The sequence below is a fragment of the Chamaea fasciata genome, unplaced genomic scaffold (assembly GCF_029207755.1).
Source record: "Chamaea fasciata isolate MVZ Bird 193981 ecotype frontalis unplaced genomic scaffold, bChaFas1.0.hap1 SCAF_18, whole genome shotgun sequence".
NCBI classification, from domain to species: Eukaryota; Metazoa; Chordata; class Aves; order Passeriformes; family Sylviidae; genus Chamaea; species Chamaea fasciata.
Window position 1 is genome coordinate 11,892,040 of NW_027094103.1, and position 26,968 is coordinate 11,919,007.

The 26,968-nt window shown below is 56.5% G+C and overlaps 1 protein-coding gene across 13 annotated transcripts in view; it reads right to left on the reverse strand.

Annotated features, from left to right (window-relative positions):
* NCOR2 (nuclear receptor corepressor 2) overlaps nucleotides 1–26,968 on the reverse strand; it is a 227,097-nt gene that overhangs the window by 44,697 nt on the left and 155,432 nt on the right. For 9 of the 13 annotated variants that reach the window (XM_066199391.1, XM_066199390.1, XM_066199386.1 and 6 more), the window contains exons 14-17: nucleotides 26,862–26,960; nucleotides 12,803–12,924; nucleotides 11,766–11,938; nucleotides 9,040–9,102 (exon numbers count right to left, since the gene is read on the reverse strand). In XM_066199391.1, the coding sequence (XP_066055488.1) occupies nucleotides 9,040–9,102; nucleotides 11,766–11,938; nucleotides 12,803–12,924; nucleotides 26,862–26,960 (457 nt within the window). Of the gene's footprint in view, nucleotides 1–9,039; nucleotides 9,103–11,765; nucleotides 11,939–12,802; nucleotides 12,925–17,227; nucleotides 17,310–26,861; nucleotides 26,961–26,968 lie in introns of those variants that run through there. The other 4 variants (XM_066199392.1, XM_066199388.1, XM_066199396.1 and 1 more) reach the window with 3 other exon arrangements.

The following is a 26,968-nucleotide window of genomic DNA, read 5'->3' on the forward strand; positions in this document are numbered from 1 at the left end:
CAAACTACACAGGAACAATATGGTCACTAGCACCTGCCTGAACGGCTTCTAGGCCAGGGGATGACCTATGAGAGCCTGTTTTTCTTTCCAAAGGGAAAAAAGGCACCATGCTGACGGTCTCTGGAATAAAATACATCCCACAGCCATGGCTCGGCAGTCACGAGGACGAGCGGTGCTCCTTTTCCTTTGGGACGGCGGCAGCAGGTGTTGGCACGCCCAGGAGAACTTGGGACAGCTGCTCTCAGCCCCTAACATGAAGCAAAGTCTCTCCACCTCCCCTATGCCCCAGTGACGATTTCAGGAGGGGTGGCAAGGCACGCAGCCCTGTTAGGGAAGGGGAGGGAAGCCCGGGCAGGTAAGCCCAGGTGATGTCCCTGGCTGCGAAGAGGCGTGCCAGGGGATTAGTCTGATCACAGGCTCATGAGCAAAAGCAGCTTCCCAGGTCAGGCATCGTGCCAAGGGCTGGCAATCCTGGCCAGATGGTGCCACCCGAACATGGGGCAAACCCAGCAGGGTGGAGGAGGATGAGGAGGAGGAGAAAGGAGACAGTCAGCACCCCGTGTCCTTGCCATCTCAACAGGGGTATCTGGGCACCCCTGGTCCTGCAGACGGAGGTAGGAGTTACAACCACAGCCCAGGGAAGGGTGCACTGGCACCCCAGGCTCCTGGAGGTGACTGTGAAAGAACCATCCAGGCTTTCTGGGAAGTGACGCCTTGCTGCCTGCACTTATTCCTGCTGTGCGGCTGGTCCCTCGTGTGGTGCCTTGTGGGGCTGGAGCTGCCACCAGCCTGTGGGACACTGCCAGCCTGGCTTTCTCCTGACTGCCCATGTGATGCCACTATCAGGCCAGCAGTTCCCTAGCCTTTCCCTGCACCTTGTGAGGGCACAGGATGCGGAGTCTGTAAGTCCAGAGTTACTATACTGCCACAGAAAGGTAACTTCAAGACGAAAGCCAGCAGGGAGTGAACCTGCTAAGAACATCTTCCTCCTCTGCTGGGGGACTTTCTGCCCAGAGGCCACCAACCACAGAGCTCCGTGTGGTTGGAGTAGGCACTGACCACTGGCTCCATCCGTATCCAAGCCCCTCCCTGGCTGCTCTGACACCATGGGGCTTGGGACCACGGTGAGTGCCACACTGGGGCTCCTGGCACGGCTCTGTTCGTGCCTGGGAACGTGGCAGCTGTGCCCCAGCCCTGCTGCCAGCCTCCTGCCAAGCTGCTGCCATGTGTCGGCCCGGCCCTAAAGTGCCAGCCCAACCTCTGCTTCAGCCCAACAACAAACCCCAGGGGACAGGCTGATCTCAGCGCAGCCACACGCAACTGGGCCCAAAGGACATGCCCCCAGCCAGGATCTGTTCGGTGAGTCCATGCAAGGGGAGGGCATGGCGTGGGGGCTGAGGGCATGGCTGCATTGAATAGATGGCACCAGGTACCCCCAGAGAGATGAAATCCCCCTCCCTGCTTGCCAGGTCCTGGAGAAAACCAGCAGCACCCAGCACAGCAGGAGTTAACATCCAGCTGGTGCCTGTATCCTGCCCGTCCCAGCACCAGGCTTATCAAATTGCATGTACGAGGCATCGCATGCACCGAGCACCAGAAAGGCTCTGGCAAGCCAAGAAACAAGTTTGAGGTTTAACTCCGCAACTCCCAGCCTCGCTCAGCCAAACCCACGACCTCTGTCACCCCGCTGACGGGCTGGGACTTCTTTAAAAAAATGATTAGAAAAAAAATCACATCCGGCCACCAATCCTGAGGCAACGAGTGGGGTAGGAGTCCTCCCCCTGCCGTTGCTGAATGCCGCAGGGGAAAACAGGACAGTCCCCAGTGTCACAACCCATCCCCTCTGACACAACCCTCTGCTGCCGTCCAAAGCAAACAAGCAGCTCTGTCCCTCTGCTCATCACCACACTGGTGGCCCGGCACCAAGTGTGACAGCCGGGCCAAGGCTGACTGTGTGCCCCCGGCAAAGCTGAAATCAAGACGCTGGCAGCGGTGCGGATGTGCCATGAGAACGGGTGTTTTGGCAGGAAAGATGCCAGGAAGCAGGACCTGGCATGGCAGAGCTTGGGGCTGGGGGGGTGATGGATGACAGCGTGAGGGGTCCCCAGCGTGGTGTGACCTTTACCAGCCACAGGCAATGCCAGCTCCTGGCTGTCCTTCCCCCTGCCCCGGCTGGCTGTGCCCCTGCTCACCGGGACACTGCTGAGGGAGCCTGCAGCTGACCGGGCAGGTGGCCACTGCTTGGGAGGAGGAGGAGGAGGAGGAGAAGGAGGAGGAGGAGGAGGAGGCTGCCTGCAGCCCGTGCCCGCGGGACCAGCAGGGAGCCCCGCCACTCTTCTTCTACATGAAACCAGAGCAAAACAGCAACACCTGCTTCCCACGCTGTAGTTATCTGCACACTCGGGAGGGACCGGCCGAGGCACCCCCGGACGTGCCGGTAAGCTCCCGGCTCGCCAGGCACCGCATCTCCACGAGCTCCTTCAGCAGAGCCACCCGCAGAGCCCGCTCCCCGTGGCCCGCAGTCCCCGGCACTCCAGCCCGCCCGGGCAGCACGCGGCCCTCGGTTCCGCATCGCAACTGAAACTATGACTAACCGAGTTATCAGATCCTCAGGAAGGCTGAGCTCCTCGGCTCGGGGCGGGGGCTCCGGACGCAGGGTCTGCCGCAGGCACGCAGCCACACACAACCTTGAGGTTAACCCCATCCTTCGGACCCCAACACCCGACTTACGTGCTCCGGCTCCGGCGGGCAGGGAGCACACCTGGAGTGTGCAGAGGGTGGGCTGGGAAGGACACGGCTGTCAGGGCACTTCTTCAAAGCCCCCCCGGGCACGGCAGCCCGCGGCAAAGCGCTGCGAGTGCTCCGCTCACACCCTCCCCACGCATTTCGCTTTCGCTCCCTCGCAGCAGCCGGAGACAGAGAAGAAAGCAAAGCCGGTTCCTTAAATCCTGGGGGCGAGAGGATTTCAGAGCCATGGGCGGCCGGGAGCGGCGAGCAAACGGGCACCGAGGCTGGAAACCAGGTCACAGGCGGCAGACTCCTGACCCCAATGGCAGAAGTTGGTGGGAACACATGCTCCGGCCCCAGCGCTCTTCCCTGTGGAGCGAACAGCGTTCTCCGCTCTCCTCCTGCTCGCCCGCCGGAGCGTTCCAGCCGGCTGCAGCCGCGGTTGTTAAGGTGGATGGAAGCGCCGCCAGTATTTTTCTCCCCTACCTCATCTCCTTGCTCAGCAGCTCGGGGCTATAGGGAGACTGTGCAGTTTCAGGAGATGCCCGACGTTGCCAAAAAATAATAATAATTTAAAAAAAAAAAAAAAAAAAAAGGCAGGAGAAAAGCGAAGGGGCGGGAGCGCGGCAGCTCCGCTCCTGCCAGCCCGGGGACGGGGAGCCGGTGCCGTCGGTATGTGGCGGAGCAGCGAGCAAGCTCTAATCTGTTCCTCTGGCTGACCCGGGGCTCGTTGCATCTGAATGTGACCTCTAGACAGAGCATTAATAACGAACGTGGCGCTGACCCAAGCTGACAAGGGGTGCGGCGCTTGGCACCCGCTCCCGCCCTCCCTCGCTCACTTTCTGTCTCCCTCGCTCTCGGCTGAATGTCAGCGGCAGGGGGAGGGATCCAGGAAAACAAAGCTTGGCTAATAGTTTTCTCCGCTCTCAAGTGAATCAAAGGCGCTTTTCTTTGGGGACGTGCGCGCCGGCGAGCCCAGTGCCGCACCGACGGGCTGCCGTGGCGCCTCAGGACACCCCGGCCCCGCAGCTGCTGCCCTGGCACAGGAGGGACGGGGAGAGCTTTGGCACCGGTGTCGCCATGGGCAGACCGGGGGCCTCTGCTCCGGTACGGCAAGTGGAAGAGGGAAGGAAGAGGAGCTCGGAGAGCGGGGTACTGTGCTCAGCATCTCGGGGAACTGAGAAGAAACCTGGAAGGGGCAGCGCGGCAGGCGGGGGCTGTCGGCTCGCACCCCCTCGGCTCTCTGCAGCTGGGGGTTTTTACCAGAGACATTCCAAGGCGCTCTGGCATGGCTGCCCAGCTCCACCCTGGGCTTGGTGAGGGCGGAAAGAGCCCGTAAAAGGGTCGCTTAATGGGAGCTCGCGTGGATTAACAGACCAAGGTTATAGGGGAAGAACTAAGTGATACCATTCCCTGCGCCCGACGGTACCTGGTATGATCCTTCAGTACCTCTTGCGCCCACACACCCTCCTGGGAGCGAACACGGGAGGCAGTTCTGGCTACGGCACCGCCAAAATGTGCCGCAATCCTATTCTGGAGAAAGACCAGCCCTGTGGAATCAGCGACGCCACCCAAGGCATCCCGAAAGCGTGGTCTGCATCGCTCTCCCGCACTGACCTCGGGGTGGTTTGCAGAGGCGCAGAGAAGGTGAGTAACTTCTCCAGGGCCATGGATCAGTGGGTGGCAGAGCCAGGTGCACGCCAGGCTCCTGATGCTGTGCCAAGGGAAGCAGTGGGGAGGGTGCATGGGGGGTGAGCCCACATCCCCACAGGCGCTGGGATGTTGCTGGAGGGACCATGGCACACGGCTCGGCGTGCTGTTGCTACCCACGGTAGGTGATGCCCTTCCTTCCTTCAGGTGATGTTGGCACCAGCCTGCCGTGCTCCCAGCGGACTTCTCATTTGGTGACTGGACACAAGCATGCCTCTGATGTGTCCTACAGCTACAAGGGAGCTTGCAGCTGAACCTCCCAGCACCTTTCACACCCGTCCTGCCACTTCTCTGCAGAAGGCAGTGTCACCAAACAAGGTGTGGGTACCTGACCTGCAAGGAGTTGGGACACCTGACCAACTCAGCTCTAGTGCCATGTCCCCTCTCTGCTGGCTCTGGCTGGGGACCCTCGGCTCCCAGGTCTCCCTTTTGAAATGGATAATTCCTATACCACCGCATCCACCTGCTGCAAAATCCTGAGCCCTGTGCCCTGATCACAGACCTGCCTGGATTTACTACTCCTGCCACAGCCTTTCTTTTTTACTGTGTCCTGTCCTTTGACACGGGGGGACAGTAAGTCCCCCTCAGAATGCCGACTCCTGGACATGTGGCATCCCCTCTGCTCCAGCATGGCAGTGAGTACACGAGGAGCAGCCACCGCTGGCAGGCCCAGCTCTCTTCTTTCACCTGGTTCAGATACTATTCCCGCTCCCTTATTGTTGAAAAAATAATACTCAAAATTAAAATGTAGGCAGCAAATTATAGTAATTACCCAGCAGTTCCTCCTGACAGGCCTTTTGTATTCCATTCACTGACACTCACTAAGCAAATCCTCACAGTTTGCTCCTACACACTCGAGAAACGTTCAGCCAATGGTGGAAGAAAGAGCACCTCTGGGGGCACGGTGGGCACCGGCACCACAGGCACAGTCCTGGGGGTAACACCTTGGCTGAAAGGCAGCCAAGCACCAGCCTGGGACGGCAGGGGAGGGGACTGCAGTCAACCACAACCTCACTCACCAGGGCAAGCGTGGCTAATTGATGCCTTGGACACAGTCGTGCCCTCATGGCACCCAAACTGCGTCATCCTGGTAATTTTTACCACGTCGCTTTGTACAGAGTTCGTGACCAACACCAGGCACACATGGCACTCTGGCTGTGGACACTGGGACAGCCAGGCTGGGCTCTCCTTGCTCTGAACTGCCCTTGCACCCTGCACCCTGCCTGGATAGAGGACACCTGAGTGGGAGAGCCCAAGGCGCATCCCACCACAAGGCCTGAAGGACAGAGGGACAACGTGCAGTGATGGGCATAGGCTGCAAACCAGTTTCTCCAGCCCACTATTACTACTATCAGCAGGTTTTTACAGTTGTAAATACCTCTGATGGGAGGAAGGGAAGGCTCCAACGTGAGCACAGGGGAGACAAAGGGAGGAAGGTATGGAGCTGCCAGCTCCCCAGCATCACCCAGCCAGCTCCTGCATTTCAAAGGTGATGGAGGGTGGCTGATTTTATTTTAGTTTTGTGAACAGAATGGAACCGGGGAAAAAAATGGTTCAGGTCAGTCCAAAACTCAGATGAATTGTTGGCAGCGCTGAAAATAAGCGTTCGAAAGAGTGCCTTTGGTATCCAAGGGAATGTTTTATATCTACCCAAAAGGACCGATATAGGAGTTTTCATGGGTTATTTAACTCTCTGTCATCAGTATTTTACGTTCATGCCCAACCCTCCTCTGCCTCATCCCGCTGCCTCCATCCCGCGGCCTCTCCGTGTCCTCAGCGTGGGAAAAGGCATAAAGAACCCCAGGCTGGCTGTACCCTGAGGACAAGGAGTGCAGAGCCTGGGCAAGGCACGGGAGGACCTCAGCAAGAACCTGCCACTTCCACCCTCCCCTTTTCAAAGAACAAAACCACTTGTTAGACGCCACGGGGAAAACCCCGGGCTGGGCGAGAACAGGTACCAGACTTTAAAGACTAACAAAGGTCATGTCGAAACCTCCCGGTTCATCGAGTTCAGCTCCGGGGCGGTTGCGGCTGCCCTGAAGCTTTGGCACTCGTGGCGACACTTGGTGGAGGGGCTGGGGGGACAATAAACCCACCCGCTGCTGAGGCTGGTGCTCGCCCAGTGCTGGCAGATCCCCTTCCAGCCTACCTTGACCTCCTGCCTGCGTGGGCTCATCCAGCAGGTCCCCCAAAGGCAGGAACTGCCTCAACGTTGCCTTTTAAGGAGCAGCCTCATCCCGCTGCTGAATGCCTCTGCACCCTGCCCAGCAGCGAAGCAGTGGGTGCTGCCTGCTTCCCGGCTTGGGAAGGGAAGGGAAGGGGGGAAAAAGCCTTGAGTAACTCTAGTTAAATCAAAACCTCCCGCTTTAAGGATCACAGCCGTGGCGCGAGGAGATAATATCAGAAAAACACGTTCCCCCATCGTTATCCCAATCTCTGCACATTTTGACAGACTTCTGAATCGAAGTTTATTGCATAACGAAAGTGTCATTAAGCAAGAACTTTCCTCTTGCTGGGTTTTTGTTCCTCTATTTAAGTTTAGTAACATGGTACTCCCCTTCACCGTCTCCCCTGGCAGACACAATCCTGCTTTCTCCTGATTGGAAACTCCCTGTGCAGCTCTGTGACTGTGGAGAGCAGGCAGCTCTGCTGTCTCTCTGTCCCAGGGCTGTTTTTCTCTCACCACCCTGAACACAAATGGAGTTTCATGCCACACACAGGAAAGCCAGGGGTGGACAGCAGGGCCGGGCTGATCTGCTGGTAGGCAAGTGCTTGGAGCACAGGTCACTCACTGTCCCCATCTGCCAAAATACCCGGAGGTGGTAGGGCGGTAGGGCTGACTTTCCCTGGGACTCACATCTTGCTGAACTCCCTAAACCAGGCAGCTATGGGCTTTTACTGGTCCCAGTACAGAGGAGGGTGCCTTGGATGGCCGAGTCCTTATGGTGAAAGGACTGTGCCTGTGTGTCTGAGCCCAGCCTGAGCAGGCCACCACCCCCTCTGCCCCTGCCCAGCCACGCTGGCAGCAGCTCTGCCACCACCTCCTCCAGGCTCTGAGGTTACCTCCGGAGTTTCACAGTTGCTGTGAGTCGGAAACCCCCACCACACACGTCCCTGGAAATGCCAGACACGGCCAGTTCGAAGCATTAAAGCGGCTGCTTCCTGGCAGAGGGGAATTTGGCTTTTCTGTAGAAGTCTGGTGTTGCAATCTCAGTTTCCCAGGTTGTAACGAAGGGAGAAACAATCAGCCATTGGGCTTTACACCAGCAAATCTCCCGGCCTCCTCCTGGCCCCTGGGCTGGAATAGTGCTACATGCTCCCACGCTTCATCCTTCCTTCATACAGGCTTTGGCAGCTGGTGCTGAGACTCCTTAAGCGCACCTCCAGCATAAAACAAGAGGCACTTTTTAACAACCAGATGCTGATCTCCAAAATAAAGCAGTGCTCGGAAAAGATCCCTCCAACGACCCTCCCCTGCCAGCATCTGCTCACCCCATTACCTGGCCCCAGGCCAGTTTGCTTGATTAAAGTCTATCTATTAAGTTTTGTGACTATAGAGAGCCCCGTTCGGCAATGCACGGGATTGGCACTGGGTTGTAAAAGAGGGTTGGAACAGCTTAAAGGCGAGCGAGCCAAACACTTTGGGATATTCACAGGCAAAGTAATCCAAGTCCACAGCTCCCATCGGCACCTGGGCAGCCGGCGCTCCAGAACATGTAATCACCATCCCAGCAGCAGGTGCATTTTCCAAGCTGAGCCGAACCTGCTAACACGCCTATTTGCCTTTGCCATCCCCAAACGGCGCTCATTTCCATTTTAATTTCCCATTTACAATCCTCTCCGGGCCAGGAGAGTCGGCAGCAACGCAAGCGGGATGCACGGGCTGGGGACGTGAGCTCGACAGCCCATCAACAGGACGTGACTTTGGCAAAAAATTAAAGCAGTGAAAGAGCTGGCGCAGGAGCGGCACGAGGAGGGGAAGTGGCAAGGAGGGCTGTGCTACACTCAGCACTTTTTAAAAACGGTCTCAGCAAAGGCTCTGAATCAGCTCCAGGATGTAAAGTCACCCCACGCTGCCCGCAGCCCTGGCTCTCGAGAGCTCCCCAACACGTGCCTGCAGAGCGCTGGGGTTCACCGGCCTCTCCCTGAATCCCAGAGCTGTAAACAAGGCAGACACTCTCCGTGTGCCTGGAACAGATCACACCGAGGCCATAAAGCTCCGAAGAATGGGGTGAAACTACACCCCCTGCTACAGCCACCAGCAGCTCCAACACTGCAATGGACAACGTGTCTTCACCGTTTCCTGCAGCCAGCTCCTGCCCCGTGGGACAGGCATGGCTCCAGCCACAGCCCGGCCGTCCCTGGTGCTGGCACAGCTCCTGGGGCTGGAGAGGCTGAGCACACTCCCTGCACCGTTCCCTGCCTTCCACACACACTCGCTGAGGCGCGCTGGGAACAAACCAACAGCAGGACAGGCAGGATCCAGCCCCACAGCTCCGGACCCACCACACCACACCAAAGCCAGCAGTCAGGTGCTTTCTATCTCCAATTGCTGGGTTAGCTCCAGCACAGCCGATAAAAGAAAGAAAATGAGTGTCTCACCTTTTTTAGCCGTCTCCATCTCCTCTTCGGTCCAGCGAGAGCTTTCGTTCATTTCCAGGGAAGCTGGGAAGGAAGAAGGAAAGGGAACAGTCAGCTGTGAGTAGGAGCCAGCAAGCCCAGTGAGCTCAGAGGAGGTGTCCCAACACCCAAACCCCGTCCCATGCCCTGTTTTCTGGAGGCATGACAAAACCCCACGCAGTGCAGAAGTGCTCCCACGAGAAAGGCTGTCACGACGTGGGCTTGAGAGGCTTTTCCACGCCACCATGTGTACCCCACGCATAACATCCCCTTGGGATGCACCTCAGGGATGCAAAACCTTCACTTTGGGCCTGGAAGCAAAGCCAGATGGCTTGAGAGTGGCAGCAGATTTCCTGCTGATGGTGCCATGCACCCTGGCCCAACAACAGGTAGCTAAGATGGAGCTGGCTGTGGCTGCGTGCTTTGGAGGAGGCAGACGCAGGGTGGGACCGCCAGAGACGGAGAAACAGCGTCACCTCAGCGGTGGCTTTGGCCGACTGCATCTGTCACGGGTGTTGGCCGTGTGACCGCGGGCTCCCTCTGTGCCATCACTGGGCTCTTGGACAACACCTCCGAGCCACTTCCAGCAACGCTGGGGGCCTGTCTGGAGCACTGCCCGTTGAAGGGGACATGCTGCTCCAGCCAGGAGGCCGACAGGGGTGTCAGCACCTGATGCTGCCTCTCTCCCCAGCTCCAAGCAGGTGCTGGGGACACCGAGGTCCAGCATAAAGCCTTCTCTATGCACCAGTCCTGCTGGCAGCCTGGCACGGAGCAAACCCTACAATAACACACTGGGGTGTGAGTCAGAGACAAAAAACAACGCGGTAAGGAAACAGATTTCCGGCTCAGGCTGCCAAGGGGTTATTACTCTAAACAACAGGCAAAGCATTATTTCAACAGTGATGAGAGATGTTTTGACAGTGTCCTTTCAAAATGGAAAACAGGCTGATAGGCTCAGGATAAAGAATACAGGCAAGAAGACAAGGAAGGATCTTCCAAGAAGCTCTACCAGAAGCTGAGACCCTGCGGGAAGACAGCGTGGGTTCCAATGCCCACAGCACTGGGCAGAAGAATCTCCTTCAGAGCCGGCTGAGCACGACTGCAGGTGTCACCTCCCGGAAGACAGCACAGGTCACTGCCTCCCCCAGAACTGTGTCACCCCTGGGACAGCAGCCAAGAGGGAGGGAAATCAATACCTCACCGCTTCCCCCTGGCAGCAGGCAGAGCCGGGGCCACAACGTTTACGTAAAAGCGAGTGTCCCCAACGCTGTGCAGGCCCTTGGCTCAGCTGGTGATGGCTGTTATTGTATGGTACAGAAATGTCACAGAAACGGCCCGTTTGGTTTGATTAATGGCATCTCCTGAGGTTGTGCAGTTATGAAACAGATGCCTACAGGGAGCTCCGGCACGCTGCAGTTAAACCACAATACGGTTTTGTGCTGTTTTTTAATGTTCAATTGGTATTTAAAATGCAATAACTTTCTTAGCCAACCTAAATTAAAGCGCTATTGGAGAGACATAAAGTGAAATCAATTGCTCAGATATGTCACTGGAATTGATCCATTCCTTCTTCCCAATTTAACATGGTCTAAAGGCTTTCCTCTGTGTTCGCAGTGAAGTTTATCAAGGATGCCGAGATACCAGGATAAAAAAATTCCCATCTAAGTTACTGGCATTATCTGCTGCTTCTCTGCAGCACTGCTGAACAAGTTGGAGGGAGAGAGCAGGGCTCTGTTGTGCTGGGGACTATTTATATCGCCTGTATGAAAACAGAGCGCTCGCAATCAAGGCTTCAGCCAGTTGTCAGCAGAGAACAGGGAGGCGAAACACCTCCGCGTGATTTATAGCACATGGAACAGCACAAGCAAGAAACTGCAGAGCAAGGAAACCGAGAGGAGTCACCCTGCTTTTATTTTTACCTGCCTTAGGTAGCACAGAAATAATTTTGGGCTTTTGACAGAGTAGGGAATATAGGAAAATCAGCCAAATTCCTCGATGCATTGGGTTCTGTAAGTCAATACATGAGCTCGCTCCCTGGGGTGACAACTACTGCTGCTGCAGATGCCAGAGGCAGGTGTGCCCAGTGTGGGGCTGTGGATGCTGCCATGAATTCCCATCTAGCCCAAGGCCAGCAGGGCAGCATGGCACGGCTGTGGCCACGCTGTGGGCTGGTGCAGAGCCTGGATTCCACGGTACAGGCAGCACACTTTGCTGCATCAGGCACGGATGGAAATGGACCAGCCCAATGCCCAAGGCCAAGGAGGAGCAGATCCCACAGGCTGCAGCTGCTCAGGCTCCTGGCAAATTTGAAAGCAGAGCAGGTAGGAGAAGTGGCAGAGACCCAGGCCAGCCTGGGAGGGCAGAGCAGGGTCCCGTGCAGAGGTCGAGGGGACTGGGAAACCAGAGTAGCTGCAAAGGGAACCAGTTCCAAGTGCAGGAGGGAAACAAGCCTTGCCAAAGCGCTGCTAAAACCAAAGGCTTCCCTTTTTGTCTTTTGCAACGCTTTCCCTCTGAGGCCTTAAAACCCATTAACACTCAGCCAGGACTGCCCAGGCTTAGAAATGCCCCTACTTATCCTGGTGAACCACACTGAATAATTCACGTGATAGAGAGAAATATCAGCAGAGCAGGGTGACATCCCATCCCAGCACAATGGATACCCCAAAAACCCAGCCCAGGGCAGGGTCCCCTTGTCCTCTGCCACCTACCCAGCTCTGCACTCTGCTGTGGCGTGGCTGCCTCCTCGTTGTTGGCTTCGTTGGCCATGGAGCGGGTGATGCGGCCCTTGCGCCGGCCCTGGCTGTTGGCGGTTTTGCGACCTTTGGAGGTGACAGTTTCCTTCTCATCGTTGTCTTCTCCGGATGTGTCGTCGTTCTTGTCCCTGCGAAGACAGGGAGAGAAGAAAAAAAAAAAAAAGTTGTTTGGTTGGTCTGATTTTTAGGTCAAACAATTATTTCTCTGCACGTGTTTGGGGGTTTTTCTTTTTGTTGTTGGTTTTTTAGGGGGGCAGGTCTGCAGCTTTTTTGCAGACACAGGCTCTTTTCCTGGCTGGGATTGGCGGTGGGGTGATTTGTGGTGGGGTTTTCTTTCTGCAGCTGGCTGCAGCTCCACCACCAAGTGCATGCAGAGACCTGACGGAGACAGGTTTAATACCAGACCATTCAAATTCATCCCTGCCTCCTCCTCATTTATCTTCCTGAAAGGGACCTGCTGGTAAATGTCTTTGCAGCCTAGCTATAATGAAGCCAGATGTTCTTTTAAACCAAGTATTAAGCCCATTACAGATAGCGAGCGGTCTGCGTGCCAACCTTCCCCTGCCACGGCGCTGATGCTCGGCGTGAGGGAGGCAGGGCTGGCTGGAGCTCTTCATCTGGGAGCGCTCACGTTGACATCAATAACACTAAAGGTGAAGTTGCCGCGCTCCGCTGCGCCCCGATTGCTCCTCTGGCTCCCAGAGGCTCTCGTAACAACAAAACAAGCTGGAGGATCACGGGGGCTTTGCAGATTGATTGGGTTGATATTAAAAAAAAAACCACCCCATATTGTGTTGCTTTCCCAGTTTGGGAGCAGCAGGGAAGAGGAATGAGGAGGAGGATCTGCCTTTCACTCCCTGCAGAGGAGGTGAGGTGGGCACACACAGTCCTGCACAGGGGTCAGGCAGCTCTGAGCTCGGCTGCATCCCATCATCACATTCCACCACTGCAGCCCCAGCCCACTGGAGCCAGGCAGGGAGGGTGGTCCTTACTTTGTCAGTTCTTCTTTGTCATTTTCTGTTTCCTGCTTGTCTTCCTCCTTCTCTCCCTCCTTCTCTTTTTCTTTCTCTTTTTCATCCTTCTCTTCTTGGCTGCTCCGGGGCATTTGCTGCTGCTGCAAAACAAAGGACATAAAATAAACCAAGCCCTCAGCGCTGAGGCGGACACAGGGCAGCACCTGGGCCAACCCAAACAACTGCTGTGAAACAATGCTGGGGGCGAGTGGCCAAGAGGAAAGAGCTGCAGGCAGAGGGTGCAGGCAGGGCGCTGGTGGAGGCCACAGGGGCCGAAAGCCTTCCAGGGAGATCAGAGGTAGTTCAGGATCAGGCACGGCTGCTGCACTCTGCCTCCTGTTCCACGCAGTGGGACAGCCCCAGCTGCTCCCCTGGGATCAGGCAACAGGCAAGGATCTGATGTGGGGGCAAGGCAGGGAGGTGAGAATTACCCTCCTGTTCTGGTGGTGATTTGCAGGCAGTGGATGCATTTTGCTGGAGCATGAAGGAGACAGGGCACCAGTGACACCCCGAGGCTCGGCAATATCAACGCTTCTGATCTTTTTCCCGAGCATCTGACACAGCCCACGGGGAATGTTTGTGGCTCTGTATCACCAGGCAGGGATGGTGCCCTCTCTGCCCTCTCTTTACCACCTGGCACCTTCAGCAGAGGCTGTGAGCCCAACCACCCCAACACTGCTGCTGCTGCTGCTCAGACCAAAGGCACCGTGGTACCCCAGGGAGGGACACAGTGATTATTATAGTTCTGGATTTTGTTTCAACAGCTGCAGGAAGGAGGTTGCTGGGGAGGCCTGGTTCCCCTGACCTCCCTTCCCTCTGGTGACCAGCAAACGAGAGGCATTCAATAGAGAAGTAGAAATTAGAGACGGAAATGATTTATTAAACCATCCTGCTCCTGGCTAATGCAAGGCTGCTTGCTCCAGGAAACCCACCCGGGCTCACCCGGCCCCTGCCCAGCCTGCAGGGCTTCCACCACCCCTTGGGAAAGGGTTTGGTGATGTAATGGGGAATGAAATTGCCCTAAAACGGATTTATCAGCAGAAGGTGGCTGGTCTGGCTGGCATGCAGCCATACAGCGAGTACAGATGAGGTGTCCTCATATCCCTTGAGCCAGCAGGACTGGCCTGATCCCACTCTGCAGAACTGGGAGGCTGCTTCAAACACAGGCATCGTGCAGCAGCAGCACTGCGTGCAAGCAGAGCTCTTTGACCCCATGGGCTGGTGCTAAAATCAGGAGCTGCCAAATGGAGCAGTTTAACGAGAAAACTTTCAGGCCCTGGTTGAACAAAAGTCCTTAAAACCCAGGCACAGTCATCACTGAAACCCCCCAGACTTTCAGTTCCTCCTTGCACAGGGGGAGGCAGCTGTGCCATCAGGATCCTGGCACGCTTGGCCAGCCCCTGGAGCACCTCTGCACACGTGCAGAACACAACTGTAATGCATCAGCTCACACTGCCGATGCTCTGGGAACTGCTCCGTGGGATGCAAGGCTGGGAGGTCCCAGGGGAGAGGGAGTCAGGGAACAGTTGGGATGAGCACTCGGTTGCTTACGATTTTCCAAAGTCCACAGATCACTCGGGCTTGGGGAACAGGTTGTCTTGTGCAGCAAGTGGCCAAGGGAAGTGTCACCCCAGTGTACCGGGCACTGCCCTTGTCAGCCCCCAAACCAGGGGAGAAGGAGGAGGGCAGTGGACAAGCTGGAACAGAAGGTGGGGAAGCCTGCAGTGGCTGCAGAGGAGCAAAGGGCATCCGTCATGTGCATTTCCCCAGCATTGCCCTGAACTCTCTGACTCTGAGTCACTCCAAGGTGAACCCTGAGTGTGGGTTCAGCCCAGACAGACACCCATGAGGTGAGGGCTGTGACCTCCAAGGGCTGGGCAGGCAGCAGGACAGGCTCTGCCCCAGCCCTGGCCATCACCACCCATCTGCATTTCCCTCACCAAAGGTTTGGCAAGGGAGGGGAGCCCACATGAGGTTCACAGTGTTTCTACCACCCAATTGCAAATATTTTCTTTTGAAGGATGGGGGAAACCCTGCATCCCAGAGAACCCAGCTCTCCTTCAGATTTAAACCCAGCTGTGACGACACGAGTGCCTGCCCCAGTTTCAGGGTGGAGTGAGTGTCCAGGAAAGGTTCAGCATCATCTTATCCTGTCTCTACACTTGTCTGAACTAGGGGGCTGCCAGCCTGAGCAACCATTGCAGCTTTTCCCCAGAGAAACAGGCTGGAATGGCAACGATGCCAAGGAGCTCCCTGTACCAGCCTGCAAAGACAGGAGCAGGAGGGCAGGGAGGGATGAGAGTGGCTTTAGTGGCTCATACAGCAACACAGGGGCCTCCTCGCACAGGCATCTGCCAAGCTTTGGCATGATCAGGATAGGCAAACCCCACTGGGCTGGCTTCAGTGGGCCATTGCCAATCCCTCTCCTCCCAAACGATTCAAGCCCAGCCTGGTAGGACATCAAACGAAGGCTTCTCCCAGTGCAGAGGCACATCTCGATCCAAGGATGCCCTCTAGTGATTGCCCTGCTCTGGCCACGGCTGGGTGCCCAGTGCCAGGAGCGAGAGCCAGGTGGGATAAGCACCCTGCACCCAGCAGGACAGACAGGACAGGTCCCACCTGTCAGCCAGGTGAAATACAGAAAATGGGCAGCATCATCGCCATATGAGGCCATGGTGGGAAAACCGACCCAGCTCCACCCAAGGCTGTGCTCACGTCTTCATCTGAGGAAAGGCTCCCAGCCAAATGCTGATGTGAACCCTGGCAAGCCCACAGTGATGGCTTATCTCTTGTACTAGAGCTTGGCTGCAGAGCAGGGCACCTGCCAAACACCCCAGGAAACGCCTCAGCTCATGAATGTCCCCCTTACATCAGAGCCGGGGGTACACGTTGGACTGGAAGCTGTGGGGCTGGCAGTGAGCACCCAGCTCTGGGTGGGGAGCGGGCGCCCCGGGGTGCTGAATGAAGCCATTTCAGAGCTCAGCTGCAAATGTCACACACAGACAGGACATCCCCCAGCGATCCACCAGGGCAGCTGCCCCAGCCCATCCACGCCACGTGCTCTATGCCAAACCTCAGCCTGGCACCGGAACAGGACCTTGCCATGGCACAGTGGCGGGCGGGCAGCGCCGGGAACCCGCGAGCCGGCCGGTCCCCGCTCCCGCCGCGCTGCCCCCGCGCTGTGTGGGGAGGCTATTCTTAGTGCTGGACACGGACCAGCTCTGGATGATTCAAGGGACGGGACGCCATCCCAAAGCGTGACGGGCCAGGAAATGCTTCCCCAATTACCAGCTGATGTTTCCCTCTGATTCACAGCGCCCTGGCTAGAGGTGGACTGGCAGGTGGGTCAGCCCTTAGCGGAAACCCCAAAGGCCGGCACCAAAGCTGCCCAGCTCCCGGCAAGCTTAAACCTCTCTCCACCTACACCTCTGCCATCCTGGGGATGAGGCACTCCACCTCCCAGATGCAAACCAGGGACGTGCTCCCCACCTTGCACAAGTGGGCGAAGGGATGTGCCCGAGGCCAGGTAAGATGCCTGCGGCAGAGGGCAGGGCTGTCCCTCCCTCCCAGGTCAGACGCTCTAACCCCGGACCGCCCTTCCTCCTCCTCAGCATCGCTGCCGCCTGTTTTTGCTGCCGACGCATCCTGTTTATTTAAAAAGGCCCCAGGACAAAATCAGACACGGGACGCGTGAGCGAGAGGCTGACCCTGCCCCGAGCCCAGGGGGACAGGCGGCCTCCTCCGCCCCCTGTGCTCCGGCCGGAGCAGCTCCGTAATTACAAACACCTGCTCACCTCTGCCCCAAAGTCCCGCCGGCCCCGGAGCAGCTGGAGCGGCGCAGAGCGCTGCCAGCTCTCCCGGGAACACCGCGTTCCCGGGGCCCGCCGCAGGCACACATGCTCCCGCAGCGTCCGGCTCCCGGCCGGCCCGGCACGGCTCGCCCTGCCCGGCCAGCTCCTCTGGGCACGGCACGAGGAGCTCAGCTGCCAGAAAGCTTCGTCTCCAAGCGCACTTTGGGGGCACACCGGCTTCCACGGAGGAGCTGGACAGGGCAACGCTGACCCTGCTTGAGAACGGACCAACTCGCTGCGCGTCCTGACAGCGGGACTCGCTGGGAGAGAGCCCTGGCGAGGAAGAGGTGCAGCTCCTCCCACTCTGTTTACTTCCTCTGCCGAGGCACTGCCTGCCTCTGGAAGCGGGACCGGAGGGCAGGAGGAGGTGGGGGAAGCAGCTCCCCACCTTTGCCCTCCCCAGCCCCGCCGGAGACGCCTGAGCCTGTGGCAGAGAGGCGGCGAAACCAGCCAGAAAGCCCTCGGCAGCCGGCAGCGCGTCCCTCGCCTCCGAAGCGCCCCGCTCGCACGCTCCCCGGGAGCTCCGGCCCCTCGTGCCCCCCGAATCACTCACCTCCCCGCTCCCCGGCTCCCGCGAGCGGCCGGTCCCCGACAGCCCCATCGCCAGCTCCCGGCCCCTGCTCACCGCCCAGCCATCCGGGCGCGCTGTGCCTTACGTTCTCCGGCTCTGAAGGCTTCCTGACGATTTGCATAGTTAAGCCGTAAACTAACCACAACATTCCTCTTATGATTTTGCAATCTGCTGGAATAACGTGGTCGCTCTAAGTCGAGCGATGAATCATCATCTATAAACCACAGCTCTCGTCACCGGGGCTCTCAGTGCTGGCTGCAGCCTGCGTGATTAATCCGCCAGGATGCCAAGCTTAACCTACAGTGCAGGGCTATTTATTTTCCAAACTTGCAAGCCTCCAGAAAACGACCGCTGCTGCCTTCTCCATCCCCTTTGTGGCGAGATGCCCCAGGCTGTGGCAGGGGACCAGGAACAGGGACCTCCCTTGTTGCCCACAGGACACCCCAGCGTTAACCACTGGGACCGTGCACCTTGCAACTGAGGCACCCACGCCCTCCTCCAGCCCCCTCCTCACTCCTTGTGCCACAGCACTCTCAAAACATGCACCAAAACACCACTTTTGCCAGCAGGAATGAGCTCATCCCTGGCCGTCCAGTTCCTGAATCAGAACTACCAGCTCCTGCCACCCCAAGTACGCCCCTTGCTGCTGGATATGCCAGTGGGGAACTGGGTCACGGTGCTGGCACTGAGAGAGTGCCTGTCCCTGAGCCCAAGTGCCACTAAGGCTGGCATCTCCTCTCACCCACACCAGGTTTCAAGGCCAGATCGGCTGCACAGGGGATGCCATTTGGTTGCTGGCAAATGCATCATCTTCCCCGCCATCATTACGGTGCCCCGGGCTCTTACAGGACATGGAACCACCAGCTCCTGTTTGTTCCTTAAATCAGGAGGGAGCAAGCCTGTACACTCTGGTGCAGAGGGAGCTGTGCATGCCAGGCTGAGCTGCAAGGCACATGGTTTTGGTGCCACTCAAGCTCATTCCCAGCTACTGCAGGCAGCGAGCTCCGGGTTTTTGTTTAAAGGCGGCTCTGCACCCTTGCCACAGTCTCACTGCGGCAGCGCAGGGACATGTGCCAACCCTCTCCCCAGCATGTCACACCAGAGTCTGTCTTGACAGGGACTTTGGAGGGAGCTGCATCCCACCAGTGTGAGCCCCATACCCTCAGGCAGCTGGGAGCACCCACTCAGCTGTGCCACCTCTCCCACGTGCAGGGCACCAGCTCTTCACGTCTCCAGTGTGTGACTTCAGATCAATGGCATTTATGATGTTCTCCAGGGCACTCAGCTGCGGAGCAGGCTCAGGCCAAGGTCACTGCACGCAATCAGGGAGTTGCAAATTAAAACCAGCTCGAGATAAGCTGAAGACAAAAGGCCAACGCTACGCTGGCCAGGAACGCCTGGGGTTTGCTTTGCTGCCTCTCCAGGAGCCCCAGCACAGTTACCACGGCCGTGGGCATCCACGGCTGCCTGCTGGCATCACCCTGAACACCCCACAGGGTTCTGAACTGGCACCACGGGGCAGGATGCTCCATGCTCTGTGCCGTACAGCCAGCAGGACTTGGCACTTGGCTCTCACCCCCTTCCTCAGCCCCACAGATCCTGTGCAGGGCATCTTTGCCAGTAACAGGGCTGGCACCATGCAGCTGTATTTGTCTTTCCACCTGCTTTCAAGCTCTTCCTCTGGCAGGTCACACCAGAGAGAGCCAGGGCAGGGACGTGGCCACAGAGCACCCTCAGCACACTGCCCAGGCACCCAAAGTGCCCATGGAATTTCCTTCCTTGCCAATGCCACAGCAGAAGCAGAAGCACCCACCTCTGAGGTTTGATATTGCACAGCCCGTGGAAACACCGCTCCCCACATGTCCCTACCGCCTCCTGATGCAGGCTGGACACACAGCACAGGAAGGATGGCTTGGAAATACATCTGTGTGTCATGGAACCGATCCCCAGGGCCTGGAGCCCCTGCTCCAGTGGTCTGGAAGGCCTCAGGCCTCGCTGCCACCCACTGCCACGCAGCCTTGGCTTCTCACGACCGCGCACAGCACCCTCCACTCATGGGAGAAACCACAAAGCAAAACAAGCCACTGCCAAAACAACAAGGAGAGGAAGAGGAATGTCTGCCGGCAACTCGGCTTTGATTGCTTGTGTCCCAGGGCTGGGTTTGATGCTGTTGGCTGTGGAAGCAAGTCCAAAAAATCAAAGAGCCAGGCTCAGATTTCATAAGAATGATAGAGAGCACGGGGATCACTCGGTGCAGCTCAAACTGACAGCTCTGAGCTGGGCTGCTCCTTTACCAGCAAACAGCCAACTCTGCAACACACATTCATCACATGGCAGGGATGGAGAACACCGAGGCTGTGCCCAGTGTCCCAGGAGATACGGACACGCCCTGTGGACACTCACCAGCACGGCTCTTGGGCACGGCAGGCCACCAAACACGGCCACTGCCAGCAGCAAAGCGCTGGCAGCTGCAGCCACGCTGCCCTGCCATGCCATGGGAAAGCCCTGTACCATCTCCCAGGCTGCTGGTCCTGGAGCGAGCAGGGTCCTGGGGACATGCAGCATGTCAGGGATGAGCAGAGGGGCTGGCAGTGGGACTGGAGTGATGCTGGACCCTGCATCACTTGCCAGACCACAGGACAAGCATGTCTGGGTGCACTCACCCGAGCGTGGGCTCATCTCGGGCAGCACTGGGAGCCTGCTGGGCACAGGAACCGTTCAGGCAGGGCCCAGTGTGGCTCAGCCCAGCGCAGCTGGCACTGCCTCCTCCCCACTGCTCGCTCTGTGATACCACAGAAGCACTGAAGTGGTTTTTTACAGGACCCTGCTCACCAGATCCTTCCTTGAACCACTGAGGGCTTTTCCATAAGAGGAAATGTTTCTTTTCTGGGTCGCTGCTGAGTTTTTTAAAAAGTGATTTGATTGCTTGTGAAGGGAAAAATGACCCGAAGGGAAGAGAGCATAACGTTTGGAAGCAGCGGAGATGAGCCCCGGCTCTGTCCCAGGCAGGGAACACGTGTTTTCTCTTCCCTGTGGTTTGCTTTACCATGCTCCCCACTGCTCACAGCCCCCTGGCCACACACCGACCCCTCTCCAAGCCCGGCCAACAGAGGAAGGTGCCAGGTCAGCAGTTTGTGGGATGCAGAGCAGCATCCACACACGCCATGAACAACCAGGGGCAAAGCAAGCCCCGTATCCTTGTAGAAGCAGATTTCTGGGATTTTCAGCCGTGCCTGCTTTAGAAAGCAATTTAGCAATGACATGACCTATTTCCCATCCATTCCTAGTCAAACCGGGATCACAACAACAGATAAAACAGCTCATCCCAAAATCCAACCGCGTCTGCGTCCTGCAATGAAGGTGCTGCAGGTCCCTCGCTGGGATCAGCAATACCCAGCCCGGATCCCAAACCGTGCCCCGAGGAATACTCACATGGGCAGGGGTGTGGTGGAGAACTGGCTGGGAGGATACATCCACCTGCTGCTGGAGAAACACCAGTCCCAACCTGGGGGCCGGCTGGAACGGGGGGTCACCTCACTGAAGTGACTGTTTTGTTACTGCTACCTGCAGATGCCATCAGCAGCACGGCAGAGCCCGGCTGTGAGGGCCAAAGGGCCCATCAGCCTGTGCCAGGGCTACCCTGAGGAACGTGGCTGTGTGTCCCCGCCTGTCCCTGCTCTGAGCCCACGAGTCTCCCTGCTGTCCCTGCCCTGTCACCAGCCCACATGGGGACCTGGGGACCAAGCAGCCACCCTCCTGTGGCAAGCGCATCCTGTGATTCTTTTCCCAAATATGGCCGTGTTGTTCTCATTAAATCACCCCCAAAACTGCAGCTGGGATTTCAGGAATGCAAGTTTCCATTGTGTTTGCCCGATTGTGCTGCCTGGAGGGGCGGCAGGGCTGCGGGAAAGCTGCTGCATCCTTGTGATGGGGGAACAGGCACGATGGACCTTACAGGGCACACCTGGGGGAGCAACAGGAGTCCAGACTGAAAGAACAGGTGCCAAGGGAGGCTTACAGAATTGATCTCAACTCTCTCTGTGTCTCACACCTCATTCACCTCCTGGACAGGTATCCTGACATAAATCTGGTGACCACAGGTTTAAAGAGTGACAGCCTGCACTGAGCACCTAGGGGACAAACACTCTGTGAGATGTTTCTTTCTGTGAGGCCATGCTTGAGCAGGACCAGGACCACAGGGTCTGACCAAGTTCAACTTCTCACTGGTCCTGCAGTCTCAGCCTGATTTCCTGGGCCATCGGCAGCCCTGTCACACTGCAGATTTGTCCAGAAAACGAGCCAAATTCAAGCCCTTTTATATCCCAGCAGTGACATTCCACTGGCAGAAGATGAACCCATGCCCCAATACTGACATCCCTGGCACGACTCCCAACCAGGCAATCTCCACCACAGCCTGCCCCTGCTCATCCACAGATAATTTCAGTGCTGTTTTAGATACAACACCCCATCAGCACAGCTTTAAGTGCCCGCCAAATAACTTCTTGGTTATTTGTGGCACAAAGTTTACCGGCCACATCCAGGGCTGTGTCTGTATGATGTGCTGCATGGTTAAACCAGGATTTTGTGACAAGTATTTCCCTGCTTCTGGAAGAGAAGCTGTCAAACCCTTTATCACTAATGAGGAGCTGCTCCCCGGACTGATGAAGATCAAATGGTTCCCAGAAACAAGTATCATTCCTTTCATCAGCTGCTGTGGTTACCGGAGTGGGAGCACTTGCACAATTTACAGAGTTAGAATAGTTTGCTGAGCTCTGGATCGGATCCCTGGGGAGGGAGGAGAGGCACTGGCATGATAGCAAGACTGGAGCATAGCAGGAGACCTGCTCCTGCGCTGGGGACGGGGTGCAGGGAGCCCCGGAGTAGTGGGCAGGCACAATCTGTAATCCCAAACCCTGCTGGTGTGACAGGGCTGCTGGTGGCCAGGGAAACCTGCTTGGCCAGGTTTTTCTTAATGCTCCAGGACCCACGAGATATCAAACCTGGCCAGATCCTGCTGGGACAGCGCTTCTGCCAAAAAAGTAAGCGGGCTGTTTATAAAAATCTGGGTTGGGGTTTGTTTATCCACGTTGGTGAGGGGAATGGTTTGTGTTTGGGGAGGGCGGGACAGACGGCGGGACGGATAATTCGATTCGGGTTTTGGCAGGGGACAGGGAAGAGGGTGGGCCTGGGAAAGGCCGTCGGGCCCGGCGGGGAGCGCGCTGTCCGCCCCGCCAGGTCACACCGTGGGTCCCCGCCCGGCCGGCCCGGCTCGGGCACCGCTCTCGCTGCAGGAAGGGGGGTCCGGGCGGCTCCGCTCCCCCGGGGCCACCGAGGGAGTCCTCGAAAGTGTCGGCACTAACACACGGCCCTCGGGCCAGGGAATACGTGAGCGCTGTCTGACAGCTGGCCGAGGGGCTGGCATGACGCTCCGTCCGGCGGCTGCGTCCCTCCACCATGACTTCATCCCCCTCTGAGTCATCCCCAGGGCGGGCAGGCGGCTCCTCCAGCCGCCCATGGTCCTCGTGCCGACAGACTGACCACCGTCCCACTGCCGACAGACTGACCACCGTCCCACTGCCGACAGACTGACCACCGTCCCACTGCCGACAGACTGACCATCGTCCTCCTGCCGACAGACTGACCACCGTCCTACTGACAGACTGACCATCGTCCTCCTGCCGACAGACTGACCACCGTCCTACTGACAGACTGACCATCGTCCTCCTGCCGACAGACTGACCCATCGACAGCTTTGCCTGGTGGAATGGCCACCCACCTGCCCATCCCAGCAGTGTGTGGCTTTTCCCCCCAAGAATTCACTGGCAGGAAGCATATCTGGCATGCCGCAGCTGTTCCACTACCACAAGGGCCATGTTACTCCAAAATCAATGCAAATCTACTCTGGAATAAAAATCTCACACTCCAAATGGAATAATTATGTTAAAGTAGAGTCACTTTGCTTCCAGCCCAACACTTGTGTTCCCACAGCCCGAGAAAACAGCATCCCAAAGAAGGAAGCACACGGTCAATTTCAGTGTGCCTGCTATAGAATTTAGAGGTTTCACAGAGAGACACTGAAATACCCTGAAGAGCAACTGCCACAGACCCTGAGTTGCATGAACACATCAACACAAGGATTTGTCATTACAAGCTCAATGCAAATTTGTGCTTATTACTGTACACTGACTATTGGATCAGACTGTTTTACCATGGCACAAATTCTTTTTTTTTTTTTTCCAGTGAGAAATGATGAGGAAGCTCCTTCTCTTCCCATCAGTTCCCCCCCCTCGCAGGGTTATACTGCCTTTTCATACACAAGCACAGGGGATTATTTTAGAAAGATCTTACTCTCAGGAGCCTCAATATTATGCATTGTGACCCATTGGATGTGGGTACCTTCCACTGAGCAGAGCCATGGAAGGCGGAGTGCTGGGAGCATCCTGCCTCGGAGTGGGCGGCTGCTCCGTTTTCTGACAAACTGGAAGTGGAATCATGTGAAGTCCCTGCTCTTGGCAGGAGATTTTTTAGCAGTAAGTAGCAGCTTTATGAGGAATATCCTTTGCCAGGGGACCATCAGCCAGGGAGCAGTGGGATTCTTATTTTTTAATGGACTTTTAATAAGTAGGCCACAAAGATAGTCTTGACACAGAGTAGCTTTTTTCTGTGTGTAATTATCTCCCCTTCGCTCTCAAGCTCCCTGCAGCCTCCAACAGCAAATAAGACCACCAACCTCTCTGTGAGAAAAGGAGCAAAAAACCAGCATAGGGCCACTTGAAATGCTCTTTGTATGAGATCTCATCCGCTCTCCTCTCATCTGATTCAAAAACCAACCTCTCCTCCCCTCCTCTAAATTAATTAAAGCTCAGCTTTTGGTGTTTAACTGCTTGAACCTTTACCAGCAGGAAAAAATGTGCTGGGAGCACAGGCAATGCTGGGAACACGATGCCATGCCTCCATGTGCTATAGGAAGGCTGTCTAGGATTCCCGTCTCCCCCCTGCACATTGCCCATCCCGGTGTGTCCTCTGTCCTTTATCCTGTCACCATCTCTAGTTGCTGAGGCTGGGCAGGTAATGGCAGAGCTGGCAGTGCCACGTCAGCCCGATGCTGCTGCCCCTCAGTCACAGTCCCCACTCCTCACCAGGCCACTTGGAAAACAGAATGAGAGACCTGCAGGGACCTGCATAAGGTTCCAAACAATCCAGGATCCCTTGGGAACAAGCAGGGTGCCGGCTGAGCCTTTGGGACAGGTTACCCCCCAGTGAGCGCTCCTGCAGCACAGGCAGAATTTGAGCTGCGTCTGAAAAGACTCACTAAGCAAAATGCCACCAGGAGCATCCCTCCATCCCAGCCCTCCAGGTTTGCCAGTATGTGACCTCTCCCATGATGGTCTGTGCAGTCACACACTGACCCAGGCCGGTGTGTGGAAGCAGATCCCATCAGCACCATACCCAGGGGAGACCCTGGCTCCACGAAGAGGTTCAACGGAGATGCCTCACTGCTCCCACCAGCTTCTGGTAGGATTTCTAACAACATATTCGTCCCTTTATTACCTTAAAATGCCACCCTAAAATGAGTCTCTCCCCAGCAGAGCCTTCCTCTGCAGCACAGACCCAGCCCCTCAGCAGCAGCATGCCCTTCCCGAGCCTGCACCCAGGCTCTTCCAGCACTCCCCTCATGCAGTCTTGCAGGAAATGGATGCAAATACTAGAGGCATCGCAGCACAAAGTGTGAGTTTCAAACCCCCCCAAAGATTTCTGTGGGAGAGCTGCTCCAGGCTGAATGCAGCAGCTGCTGCTCTGCACCTCTCTCCTACTGTGAATCATGCAGCCAGTCCTTGGCTCTTAAAGCTTGTCTGAACATCCCACCTTCCACCTGAGCATCCAACAGCAATGGGAAATATTCACTGTGGCGCTTCCTCGCAGACTCAGGGGGGCTCCTCTTTCAAAATCAACGATGTTCTGGCTGAGGTCTGCTCCAGGGGAGGTGTAAATTGTTCCCTTTGGTGAGATTCCTACTTGCAAAAACAGTCCTACAGGCGATGAAGCAAGTCCCTGCTTCTAAAGGCTGGCACTGAACAAGGCTCCAAAGGGCAGCACACATCTCCAGTGCTCAGGCTGGATCATGTGGAAAGCACCGTGGGAAATCCTGCAACTAGCCCTGCTTTGGATAATTTCAAAACCCAAAACACAAACAGTCCCTGCTGGGTGCAGGATGGGCAGGTCTGCGGCTGCTGGGGTAGGTAGGCCAACGCAGAGCAAAGCCTCTCACTCTCCACACTTGCTCAATTTAACATTGAAACCAGAATGAGCTGCGCTAAATGTCTCCACCGCTAACAAGAAACAAATGTGGCCTCATGTTCTAGTTGCTGTGATCTAACAAAACAGACCATGGTAAACACTATAAAAATGTACTGGAGGGAACCACCCTGTGTTTGCTGGGAGAGGGACTGGATAATCTAATAGGGCTTTATCCATCTCTAATGTCTGAAAAAAAGAAGGGAAAATTGGGCCCTGTCCATGACATTTGTCATGTGCTAGCTATTCTGATGTCTTAATGCTGCAGAAATCAAATTGGAGTGAGGCTACCTATCTGCTTCCCAATCAGGATCTAGGCCCAAGTGCTGCTTTTTGTGGCCATGCAGCGTGAAGATCTGCTGATGTCAGTGGTGTCACAAGCCAGGCCAGTTTTTCTATCCTTATCCTCACATTATCTGGGGAGACAGTCCCTTTGTGGCTACCTCATTCTTCTTGTGACAGGAATAATCACTCACTCCATGGACCTGTGGATCCGCAGGCAGGACCTGCCTCTGCCTGAAAGCCTTCAGGGGGAAAAGGCACCTTCCCAAAAGGTTAGCACTTATCTCCCCCGGGGTATCGTGGTATCAGCAGCAACACTGCCAAGGTCATGTCTAGATTTGTATCTTGGCCATGGTAATGGTAAGGGTTGACTCAGTCACCTGCCCCCAGGCACCTCGTGGTGCCCTGGAATCTGCTCTGCCCTTAAACAAAGAGTTAAGGGTCTTCGCTAGCTTTAGTGCCAAATCTGCCAGCTCCACAGGAGACCTCCACGAGGATCCTGGACACCCTCTGGCACTTCAGATATGCTTCTGCTCAGATGTCACCAGAAGTCACTGCCACCCAAGTCCTTTTCCTCCCACAGCTATAGGAAGAGCCTTGGGTAGGCTCTGCACAGCAGGAGCCCCACCCAGCTCCCAGCTGGGTGTCACCATTGGCACCTCGGCTGCCATCTCCAGAGGGGAGAGACACGGACCCCACTTGGCTCTTGCACAGAGCTCAGCCTGGCATGGGCAACGCCATGCTACTGACACACAGCCAGGTTTTCCACAGTCACTCCATTCCCTTTTACAAGCTTCTTGGATTTGTTCGTTTTCTTTAAAGATACTGTGATCTCGGCATGAGGATGGACAAACACCAACTGCCATTAACCAGAATATTCTGAAAAGCTACACAGACAACCACAACCCATCACAGCCTGCAAGCAACCTCTCCACGTGAGGAGGGGGGAAAAGCAGCATTTGGGGGGACTCAGAGAAAGTGCTGCAGCTCCTTGCTCAGCCTGAGAGGTGACGCTTCCACGCGCTGCTCCAGCTCTTACCTGGCCCTTCCCGCGCCGTCGGTAGTTCCTTCTTACGAGGTTCTTGTAATTCTCATTCTTCTTGGTCAGGTAGTAATAGAGGACACAGTCAGCCACCGTCTGCAATG